We start from the raw sequence: 12,330 nt of genomic DNA on the forward strand, positions 1-12,330 counted from the left end.
GTCAGTCAGGAATCTTTTATAATAATAATAAAAAAAAAAGATTTCCAGTCTAAGCATCTTCAAGTACAGTAATGAGTAAAGTTTCATTAATTTAGACTACAGTATATGGAATTTGCAACAATCTTTATAGAAACTGAGAAAGAAACATAGAACCTGAAAATGTTCTACATACTTGGCTCCCCTCTCCCTCAATGGTTAAAGCTTGATCACAAAACTACGACATTCCCTCAGTGACTTCTGCATAATGGCCACACTGAATTCTAGCTAATAACTGAGCCCAAAATACAAAGGGTATCATTGTGTACACATGCCACCATGCCAGTGAATGAATGGCAGGAAACCCCTATTCCATTTTTTATTGGTTCACTTTCATAGACATTGTTTTCTCTTTATTGAGCATTTAGTTTAGTAAAGCCTTTTGCCAGATAATGGAGACACAGAGCTGGATAAGAACCTCTAAGAGCTCAGTTCAAAAACAATGGGAATCATGACACCACCAAGGAGTTCACAGTTCAGAAAGACACAAAAATTAAACACAACAGTGGGAAATAGGGTCATAATAGATACAGAGGATCAAAGTACCTGAGATAAATTAAGCCAAAGTCTTGAAAGCAAATAGGAGTCTGTCAGGAAACAAGATGGGGACAACTGTTTTTTGAGACTTAAAACCATGAACAGTTTAATAAGTTTAGGGAATGGCAAGAAGTTCCACGGGACTGGAAGGATACAAGGTAGGTATGGTTAGAAAGACTGATAAGGATTAGATCATGAAGAGATATGTCATGCTAAGGAATTGGGACTGTATCTTATGGATCATCATTTCCCAGTTATGACCATGGAGCACTTTGAAATTACAGTGTAAATAAGAAATATCAATAACAACACAATATGTTGAATTTTCTGATTCTTTAACTTTCTTAAAATCTAAGTATAAAAAAATTTGAATCATTTTAAACTCCCAAATACCAGAGATGATGTAAATCATCTTTTATTTTCATCTTACATTTGATTATCAAGAGACATGCAAAACCCTCCAATTTTAATGAGAACAGTGTTTTTGTGTCTTTTTATCACATATCCGTTTAATATTAGGTGTAATGTTGCTAAGTCGTATCCGCATATGAGGTGCAGCATCAAGTCTTTTCCTATATTTTGTTTTTGTTGCAGCATAATATGAAAACCCTGTTTCACACAGGTGCATTGTAGCAAAAGGAAGAAGTACACGAACGGCACGCCTTGCAATGCTTGGGTACTCTTGAATTAGGCTACTCCAAAAATCATTTAGTGAAAGTTCACTGAAATTTTGTTTTACTTGAGAATCAGATGTTAAATCAATCAAGCTCTCATAGTCCCGTGCTATTAATGAGGCTGGTTTAACAGTTACTGTAAAAGGATTTCTAACCCAAGCATTATTGTCATTTGTTACAGGAAAATATTTTAACAGAGTAGAGCGCAAACCCCTTAGGTGCTGTACAATAGCACTACAAATATCTTTATCAACTGTAGAATTAATTTCAGTCAAAAAGTCACTGAGTGTGGGAAAACAATCAAAGTTTTCTTCTTCTACAGATGAGGCCCAAAATTCCAATTTTCTTAACAATGATGATAATTTATCAAACACTGTAAAAATTGTCACATTTTTCCCTTGCATTGACAAATTAACCTCATTTAATTTTGTAAAAATATCTGCGAGATATGCAAGTCTTAGCAGCCAAGATGAATTTGTTAAACAATCAGATAGTCGAAAAGCAGAATCCATGAAAACCAACAGTTCACGTCGAAGTTCAAAAAGTCTTACAAGAACTTTACCTCGAGAAAGCCACCTCACCTCTGTGTTTAGGAGAAGCGCTGTGTGTTGGGCACCCATTTCTTCACACAAAATTTTTAGTAGTCTGGATTGATGTGGTCGAGCTTTAATATAGTTGATGATTTGTACTGCCTGATCTAACACATTTTTTAGAGATGTAGGCATTATTTTAACTGCCAGTGCATGTCTATATAATAGGCAGTGACTACTGGTGCTTTCAGGAGCCACATATTTTATCAAGGTGACAGCCTCGGCAATTTTCCCATCCATTGCCCTAGAAGCATCACTACAAACATCAACACATTTTTCCCATTCAATTTCATGTTTCTGCATAAAACTGTTGATGCAGTTGAATATTTCTTCACCAGTAGCATTACTTTGCAAAGATTCACACAATAGTAGGTCTTCCTCAATGGACTTATTAAACCTATAACGAACAAACACAAGCAGCACAGCAAGTCCTGAAACATCAGCTGATTCATCTAGCTGCAGTGAAAACCCATCACAAATTTTCAGTCTACAAACAAGTTCTTCTTCAATGTCAGCAGCTAGATCCTTAATTCGACGTGCAACGGTACTGTTTGATAGTTGTACTGCATCTATTTTTTTACTATATTGTTCATCAAACATCCGCATCACTACATCTTTCGCACAAGGTTTGATAAGCAATTCTCCAATTGTATGAGCCTCTCCACTCAGGGCTATATGGTAACTTACATTGTATGATGCCTCAGTAGCACTTTCATTATCTGTATTGACAATTTTAGGCGCTGGGGGTTTATTATTTTCAGGTGAATCAAGATGTTGCTTGAAAAAGCTTATGTCTTTGTCTTTATACGCAGCATGTTTAGTCTCCAAATGTCTTCGAAGCTTACTAGGGGCCAAGGAGCTATTTGATAAAATCTTCTTACATAGCACACACTGGGCATGAGGTGCATCTCTATTTCCAAAGTAAGTAAATCCAAAAGACAAATAACTTTCATCATATTTTCTTCTTTTTGGTTTCTTATTAAATGCTATTTTGTTGGAATTGGATATAAATTTGACCCTGGAAAGCTCACTTTCTGATTTTTTAGAAACTGAAGGCTGCAACTGTTCATCTTCACTTTGTAATACTCCAACCTTTTGATCATTTGATTCAGACACAATTTGATAACAAAAAGATTCTACTTCTTGTTTAAGATTTCCTTGTTTCAGCAATAGATCCATGGGCAATGAGTTTGTGGTACAAAACATGGTTAATTTAGAATAAACATTGAGTATCACAAATGTGTTGAAATTATAAGACAGGATACAAAGAAGATGAGCAATCATCAAAGAGATGATATATAGTAATACATCAGTTAATTTGTAAATGCTGCCTATGCATCAATGCGCAGATGGAACATCATACGTTCGTGTATCAGGTGATCTCTCAAGCGACTTCCTGGTGCTCTCTGGTATGGCACACCTTTTCTTAAAGGTAGATTATCACATAAAAATAAAAGCTATAGCAATGAGTTTAGCAGTCTTAAGCTTATATTTAAATAAACTTATATCAAAATCAACTTAAACTACTGTTAGCATAAATCTTCCTCAGACTTATTAACTTAGGGAACATTAATATTCTATAAAACATAATTTGGGAATCAATGAGCTAAGAAATACTGAAGAGTTCATAAGCATATTTTTAAGAAAGGGATTTTGAAGAATATGTCCCATGGTAGGGGTTGGCCAACTTTTTTCGGTAAAGGGCCATATATAAATATTTTTGGCTTTGTGGGCCATATAGTCTCTGTTGCAACTACTCAACTCTGTAGTTGTGACATGACTGCAGCCATAGGCAATACATAAAAGAACAGGCATGGGTGTGTTCCAGTAAAACTTTATGTACAAAAATAGACAGTATGGGCCATAATTTATCAACCCCGTCTCATAGTATATATTATCTTGAAATCTCTTTTAACTTTCTAATGCCTATTGCTGTTAGATGTATTAATTATTGATACTATTATACATCTGAAGTCTCTCTTTAGGGCTAGCAACAATTCTGATGGGGTGTATTAAAAACACATACACAGTTCAAAATTTTGCAAGACACAGAATTTTACTGTATCCTAAATATTATGTGTTAACAATGAAGAACAAATTGTAGTCCTAAAGTTAGGTACCATTTCTCTGGATTTAAAATTACAATGTTTATATTATTTAAACTAAGGCTCATTCAAAGTAAGGTATATTTTTACTGATTCCTCTGCATTCTACTATACTGTAAGTGAACATTTAATCAGGACCTAAAGAAAACATAAACTCTTATTTTAATAGGTTTATTCCTCATATAATTAAAAAAGAACATAATGAAAAGGGCAATGCTATTTAAGGATTGCTAAAGAATACAATTAGCTCTGTTAAGGCATACAAATTTTGTCTATACACATATAATAACTACTTTTGATTTATAATTGGCTATAGAGTAAGCTTTGTGTTCTCATGTTAGATCCTGAATCAAAATGGTTCTCCTATTAACAGCTAGAAGATAAAATACCTGAAATGAGGAGTATTCCCTTCTGTAGTCACTCTTTTCACCTTGGCAGCTTGAAAGGCAGACTCTTCAAAAGAATAAAATTAAGGGATGGGGTAGCAAAGGGAGTAACCAAAAGCCTAGAATGAGAAAAATTAAAATTAGACACTGCAACATGTAGAAGTAACTACAAACCTGTGAGATGACCATTGATTAACATTTATTTTGGATCTAGGCAGTGCAAACGATTCCTCACTGCAATGCAGATCTTGGACTGGAACAGAAGATACCTAGCACAGTAAAAATTCTAATGTTTTCATCCTGTTTAGTACTCCAGCAATTTTACTGCTTTGGGATGCTCCTCTACCTAGTAACTTCATAGAATTACATTAAAAAAAAAAAAACTTGCAAAAACTAAACCTAAATTTAAAAAGTACAGCCTCATCTTAATGTCTCTAAAACTAAGCATTGAATCTAAAATGTAATTATATATGAAAGTGTCACATGAAATGTGTTTTGCCCTAAGCATTTTTGTTCCCTCAGGTAACCAATGTTTGAGTGAACACTGTTTATTATGTGCCAATAACTGTGCTTATTTCCTCATATAGATTATCTCATCTACCAGAGAGTTGAGGAACATTAATAACCTCACTTTAGAGATAAAAGACACAGAAAGGTTAAATTATCTGCTGAGTTAACACCTTGTAAGCAAAAACCAAGTACAGAGCCCAAAAAGTTCAATGACAGAGACCACGTGTGCAGCCATTACTTGTGTGTTCCTGAATGCTCTTTTAATTCCTGAAGCACTGAAAAAAATCTGGTTACCAGGAGTTGCCGGGCTCTGTAGTGAAATGGATTAACCATGGATTACACCTGCCAGAAAGTTAAGGGTCTCATACTGGCAACAGCAGAAAGCCCTACTTCATGTTGGGAGCAGAAGAGTAGTACATTCTCCTTCACAGTCTCGATTTGGATTTTGGAAGAAAACTTTGTGGAGCTGCTGGTTCACCTAAAAAATTAGGATCCCTCTCCCACGCTGCCAGAGAAGGACACAGACAGCAGGAAGTTTTGTTTTCAGAAAGGAGGTCCTCATCCCCACTTCTTCAGAGGGGCTTCCCTTCAATTTCTCGAGGACAAAGAATCTGGACTCTATTGAGTAAAGTTTCCATCCCACTCCCTGAAACGGGGCGGAGGAACTTTTTTTTTTTTTTTTGTCTCATCTTCTGGTTAAATTGACAGGTAACACAACCCTTTCACCACCCCCTCCCTCAGGCGGTTTCAGCTGTGAATAACACCCTTAGGGGCAGGAGGGCAGGGTCGGAGTGCAGGTCAGCCCTACAGGCGAGGCAGGAGGTGGGTACCGACACCACTTCCAACATCTAAATGCTTCTTTAAACGGTCGCCCCGATGTGTGGCGCGGGCCAGCTATCCCTCAGCGCCTGCCTGTCACAGGTGCGCGCTGCCGGCAGACCGCCACATCTGGGGGCTCGCTTCCTGTTGCAGCCCACCCTTGTCTCAGGACTCCTCTCGCGTCCCCGGGCAGCCGCCTCAGCTAACGACCACATGAAAACGTCTCAGCACCCAATACCATCTATTTCATCTCCATCAGCGATGGAGAGAATGGTCTTCGCCGCGGCTGGGCTGCACAGCAGCGCCACGGTCCCCAGCTGAGCCTGCGACCGCCATTTTAGACAGCTCAAGGCAGCGGCCATTTCAGAGCGCACCACTCAGTAGCGGTGGCGACTCTGCTCCTCACCTTCACCGAGGCCTGAACAGGGTCAAGAGCCAGTCGTCGCAGACTGGAGGTGGGGGGGAAGGGAAGGGAATGAAAAACAAAACAGAGGAAAGAAGGATTCGGGGACAGGGTGATGCTCTCAGCTCAGGGATATCGTCTAAGCCACCTCCACAGAGATCCGATTCGCTGCTGGCGCGGTCGCGGGTCTGCGGATAAACTTAGCACTCTGGAACACCCGAACCCTACAGTCTGCACGAGCGACTCCGCCGCTGCCCAATCAGCACCAGAGTTGCTCCCTGCTACCAATCCGCGCTGAGCAGCGGGGCGGGACCAAAGGAGAGGCCCAAGCTCGGTTGAGGCGCGGCCCCACCGCAGCCGTGGCGCTGAATTGGTGATAGCGGTGAACCTGGGCGTGAGGCGATTGTTCTGAAACTCGCTCTCCGCCCGGGGCTGGTCTAGAGTGCAGATGCTTGGGTGATGCCAGATACAGTTGGTGATTGTGCAGGGCTGGCGTGAAACCCAGGAATCTGCATTTTCGTCAGCCCTGGCGCTCTGTCCAGGCAGGGGTGATGCACGGCTGGAGGAGCGCGCAAAGCCTCGGCTGCTGTGCCTCCACCACCTCTTTGTTCCCCGAGGCCGCACCCCAGGCCAGGTTATGCAGCCGTCGCTTCTTTTCCTTGGTTTCCTACTAGAATCGAGAAGAAAACGCCCTCTCCCTAGCCCGCCCCACACCAGACCTCTCAGGCGGCCCCCGGTGGGCTGGGGGAGCCGCCGTGGGCGACTCGGTAGGTATAGCGGCCCCGCAGTGCCACCGCGAAAGCCCGAAGTCCGCTTTCTGTCTTTGCACCTCTCTCAGGGGCGCCCTCCCCGAAGGAACGCCCGGCAGCCTGCACCCAACCGCCCACCCACTCTGGAATACTCATTTGGCTGCTGCAGCAATTCGATATTTTAAGCCGTAGTTCTACGCCCTTCCCTATTTTCAAAAACAGCGCAGCCAAAGCTTTTGGACCGTGTACTTCCATTTTGTGTGAGATCCGTCGGTGGAGACCTGGAGTCCGTTTTTCCAAATTGGCGCCTTGAAATAGATGCGCTTCTTGAGGGAGAATTTGTTAAGGGATGGGTAGCGTTAAATAGTAGGTCCCGTTGTTTGCAATATTTTAGCCTTTGGAGGCTCCGTAGACATGACTAAATGAAAATTGGATCGTGTTGTCAGGCACTGCACCTATGACAGAAAATTCCCGACTTGAGGTCAAAAGTAAGGGCAGCTTTTGTTTTTACTAAATATGCTTCTTCAACATGTGATCAAATGAATCTCTTAGGTGTTGAAAGAAGCCAAACCCTTAATAACACAATTTTCAGGACAGTGTAGATGATTTCCTAGGACGGACATTTAGTCTCAAATGTTGTAAAGCCATTTACAGCATCTTCATCTTGCCCTATTGTAGGCTGTACATATGTCATTATTTTAAAATTATTTCTATTAAATCTGTTTCATTTGAACTTTAACCACAAAGGTGGACATCATTTTTTGGGAGGGGGTGCAGTTTTACTTGAAGAGCAAAGAATTTTATTTTGTAATTGCAGGAGTTATCTAGCTAGTTTCAGAACAACATTGGAATGATATCTCATATTTTCATGTTTTATATTTCAGAATTTACATGTATGCTCCCAATATAATCTTCACAGGTCTGGTTTACATTGTCATGAACTGGGAAAACCCCAAACATTAAACTGATAGGCAGAATAATGTTTAAACAAGTTCAACTAAAGTCTAAGACTTAATGTGCTAAATCTGAAGAGTTTGATAATTAAGATTAATGAAACATAAGGACTTTTTCTGTAATTGCTTTGTCAAAGTATTATACAATGTTGGTTGATGAGACAGATAAGAAAATATATAGGCAATGTAAAACTCAGACCTATAGAACTATCCATAATGATAATAGCTAGCATTTATTGAATAAATAGCATGGTCTAGGTTCTATACACTTGTTAATGCATTAACTCATTTATTCCCAGCCTTATCAGATGATTATTCCTGTTTTACAGATAAGGAAATTGAGCATACACAGGTAAATAACTTGCCCAATTTCCAAAAAGTATTAAATAATAGGTGGCAGAGCCTGGACTAGGTGCAATGCTGGTTGTGCATACTGCAAGCTGTGTTTGTGTGCAAACTTAATTTATATTAGGTGGAAAACTATTGTGAATAAGATTACAGTAATATATCTGGTAAATAAGCAGAGCCTCACCATTAAAAAGGACTCAGTTTGTTAACCTAGGGCTCAAGTAAAATCATCACTGGAAGCACTAGTGACAAGAATTGCAACTGATACTCCAAATTTCTGTCTCAGTCACCGTAGGAGGTCTGAGGTGGCAATTCTGTTCACCTTGGTTGTGTGATTTAATTTGTGTTGCAGGTAGGTTCTCCAGAAGCAGATGTTAAAACAGAGCTCCTGGAGCCAGTATTGTAGGTAAGAATGTTTTGCCCCCTACGTTTGTATTCTTCCCTCCCTCCCTGAGTTGGTAGATGTGGGCTGCCCTGGGAAGCGCAGGAGGCAGACCCTGAAAGAGCTGACAGCTGGAGGCCATCTGGTGATCATGCTACCTGCCCTCAAGCAGGACAGCTAGTCCTTTCTTGAAGAAGTATCTGAGTGGCACATCTCCATGTCTGCCATAATTTGTAACCTTTAATATAAAGATGGTAAATTAGTACAGTTTCCTTATTTCTGTGAAAGTTATCATTATTGTGGTGGTGTGTGCTTTGACAGCCTCAAGATGTATGAAACATTGGAGAATTTCATGACCACATGTATGATTGGTTTATTGGTAATAGATTTACAAGAGTTACATGAATGCTTTTACTGACTAGATGTTAGATATGTTATCTTTGTAATTGTAGTTTAAAATGTCTAAGAAAATTTGGTTAGTTGAGTATGAAAATGATATTAAATATTTAAGGAATATTTAGTCTGTTAAGCTTGTGAATTAATTGAACCATAGCAGAACATAAGTGGAAGTGATTATTTTTTATGCAAAGATTATGAGATTTATAAGTAGACTAATTATATTTATAAGTTGAGCTAAAGGCTTATGAAATACAATTTTAACATATTTTACCTATGAATAAACAAACTGATTATATCAATTATTAGTTTTTATTATAACTTTTATTCACTCCCAGGACCTTCACTATTCCCTCTATGTTCAATTATTCTCAAAAATATAATGTAAACCCTGACTTCTCTCTTGCTTGAACTTCAGTTCTAAATTTTCAAGTCTGTATACTTTCTATTTTAATATATACCAACAGCTAAGATTCAGCATGTTCAAAATATAACTGATTTTCTCCCAATACTTGTACTTTCCCAATGACCTCATTTTTGTTAAAGATTTTATTGTTCTTTTAATATCAGAGACTAGCAAACTTAGAGTAACTCTTAACTCACCTTCATATTCATATATACAGGCATCAAATTGTTACTTTCTTCTAATGTGTCTTATGTTCATCCTCTTCCTTAGTCACTTTTGCATGTTCTCTAGGTCAGGCTCAAGAAATATTCCTTCTGAATTTTTACCATAGTCTTGGTAGCTTCCAGTCTCTTTTCATTTAATTGGTTTTGAATGCCAGTCTTCCATATTTCAGAACCTTCGTGACTCACTAATTCTTCAGTGTCATAGCATAGAATCATAAAACTTTTAGAGCTGAAGAAAATCTTTAGAAAATAATACAGTGCAGTCCCCCTTTTCCTCAGTTTTATAGAAGAGAAGAATGAGTCCTAGAGCTATCACATGACTTTGAGGTCACATTGATAATTGGTGACAAGGCTGGAATAGATCTCAAGGTGCATAGGGCATGTCTTACAATTCCTTTTTATCTCCCATTGTCCTGGACAGTAAACTGTTCATTTGGTAGAACATTGTAAATATTTGTTGATATGTAAATTAGCCATCTTTGACTCCCCATTAATAAGTCCTTTCTTATGCAAATGATAGAAATCCAATTTAAACAATCATAAGCAAAAAAGTTAATTTCCTGGCTCCTATTGATACAGGCATGGATGGGTTTAATCAAATGATGTCTGTTTGACTTTCTGTCTTCTTGATGGGCCTTATCTGTATGTCAGGATCATGGCCTTTGGTATCCCAAACATACAGGGAGAGAGAGCATCTTCCCCAACAACACTGGTAGAAAGGTTCCCAGAAAGGACTTTCATTCATTTTGGGTTATGTCTGTGAACTAAACACACTGTCCAGGGAAGGAGAATGCTGAGTGGCCAACTTGGGATACATTTCCTTCAGTTTTGAGGACATGAGTTTACTCTGATTAACTACCAGAATCTCATGGAATGGGTGAAGGGGCAGTGCCTTTTAGGAAGCGATTCTGGACAGATGGGAAAGTGGGAGATACCCACTAAATTTACTTTTGTTGTCCTTCGTATCTATCTGATCAACCACCAAGAAGTCCTACATTGTTATATCTTTTTAACCAGGCTTTTCTCTCTACTGCCATTGCCATCAGTTTAGTCCTATTTTCAATCTCATAACCAATCTCCTGGCTACCAGCCAATCTATATTAAATTTATCCTGTATATAGATAAGCACTTTATCTAAAATACAGACATTAAAGTCATTTCCTTACTCAAAGTTATCCCCTTACTCAAAGTTGTTGGAGTGTTCAACTCCTTAACTTGGCATTCAATGCTCTCCTTAAACTGGTTTTGCTTTTTAATTTAAAAAAATTTTTACAGCACTGGAGGGGCTAGGTGGAAAGTGAGGCAAGGAAGGACAGGAATGTCTGGAGCTCCCTCTTTCCAGCTAGTGGTCATGTGATATGTAGGTTAGTTGTTTTGGCTTAAAGGCCCAAGTTTGAGGTATTTGTTTTGTTGTTTAGTTTTTAATTTTAATTTTTATCCCAGCAATACAAGCCTAGATTTCAAAACTTCAAGTAGTATTGAAAGGATTATATATAACAACAAAAAAGAAATTCCTTACCCCCTTTCTCAGATGCAACCCCTTGTGACATTTTATGCCATTTGTTTTGATATTTACCTCCATATTTCTCAATAATATGTGTACAATGCTGTCTGCTGACACAAGACCCATCATCATTCTGACCCCCAATCTTGAGCTCAAATCTATGATGCCATCACTTCACTGGCTCAGTCCTTCAGTGTCCCAATCCCAAATCCTGACAGAAGAATCTGATCATCCCAAGTTATATTTTCTCATCAGGTTATGGACCACTGGCCCACCTTTGGGTGAGCTGCCCTTAAGTTGAGTCTCTACCCTGAACAGTCGTAAGGGCTAGAGCAAGGTGGGTGGGCACTCTAGACTGGCTAATTATTTGGTGTCTTGTCACTGACATCACAGATTGATGTCTTTAACTCACCTACAACTCCCTACTAGCTTACTGCTTGAGACTAGAAACCTAAAGACTGCATGTTCCAGAAGACCTTACTGCTTGGATTCATAAAACCTGGTTTCTGTAAAACAGATGTACCTTAGGGAGATATGGAAGTTAAAAGTGAACATTCTGAGCTGGAGGTTGTATTTCTGTCACTTCTGTTATTTCCACTGGCAGGTGTTAGTTTTTCTGAGACAGTTTTAGCAGAGGTACAAGCATTCAGTCCCCAAATTTCATGGGTGATGAGACAGAGGGAGCAGAGCATCCATTTAGCTGATTCAGATCATGGCAGAGTCAATGGCTCAGCGGCTAGAGAGATGGCTTCTTGACTCCACACCTCCCTAAGTATGGCAGAAGCCTAGTGCCCATGTTGGGGCAGTTCTGTAATGGTGTTCTGGAACTTGTTCCTGGAATTGCAGCCTCATCTCTCTTCTGCCAGCCCTTCCAGTGATTTTATAAACCCCTAATTTCTCCTAGTAAATAACTTTCTGTTTAAATTAGCTAAAGTGAAATCTGTTATTTACTGTTGAACTCTGATACACCTTTCAAAAGTGTTCTTTAAAATATTTAATATGTTTCATGAGGGCGGTAAAACACTAATCTTCCATTAATTAAAATTATAGACAGGTCCTTAAGCAGTGTTAATATTTTGAAACAATTTGGTAGTATATTTCACTTTTTCTATAGTATTTATTCTCTTTTCTTTTGCAATTTTTCTGACCCAGACACATTCTTTGAAGATGTATTAAAAGGTTTAAAATTTATATTCTAAAATTGATGACTGGTTCCTGACAAACAGCACTATCCATAAATTATTTGGTTTCAGATTTAGTCTACTTGGTGAATTTCATTGAATTGTTCGTGCATAAATGCAAGACACA

General features: G+C 38.9%; 1 protein-coding gene and 1 long non-coding RNA gene across 3 annotated transcripts in view; one reads left to right on the plus strand and one right to left on the minus strand.

The window, feature by feature from the left end:
* ZBED5 (zinc finger BED-type containing 5) lies at positions 1-6,420 on the minus strand. The gene is made up of 3 exons (XM_045557514.1): positions 6,064-6,420; positions 4,332-4,447; positions 1-3,262 (listed from the first exon to the last, which is right to left on the minus strand). The coding sequence occupies exon 3, from the start codon at positions 3,119-3,121 to the stop codon at positions 1,040-1,042; it is 2,082 nt and encodes a 693-aa protein (XP_045413470.1). The 5' UTR covers positions 3,122-3,262; positions 4,332-4,447; positions 6,064-6,420; the 3' UTR covers positions 1-1,039.
* Positions 5,636-12,330, plus strand: part of LOC123642443 — a 26,736-nt gene continuing 20,041 nt past the window's right edge. Inside the window, exons 1-2 of one of the 2 annotated variants that reach the window (XR_006736456.1) lie at positions 5,636-6,827; positions 8,463-8,516. This is a non-coding gene — a long non-coding RNA (uncharacterized LOC123642443). Of the gene's footprint in view, positions 6,828-8,462; positions 8,517-12,330 lie in introns of those variants that run through there. The other variant, XR_006736457.1, reaches the window with a different exon arrangement.

The sequence above is a fragment of the Lemur catta genome, chromosome 7, assembly GCF_020740605.2.
Source record: "Lemur catta isolate mLemCat1 chromosome 7, mLemCat1.pri, whole genome shotgun sequence".
In the NCBI taxonomy this organism is placed as follows: Eukaryota; Metazoa; Chordata; class Mammalia; order Primates; family Lemuridae; genus Lemur; species Lemur catta.

Coding starts and splice junctions, on each gene's coding strand:
- ZBED5 (XM_045557514.1), bottom strand. CDS start 3,121: ATGATTGCTCATCTTCTTTGTATCCTGTCTTATAATTTCAACACATTT.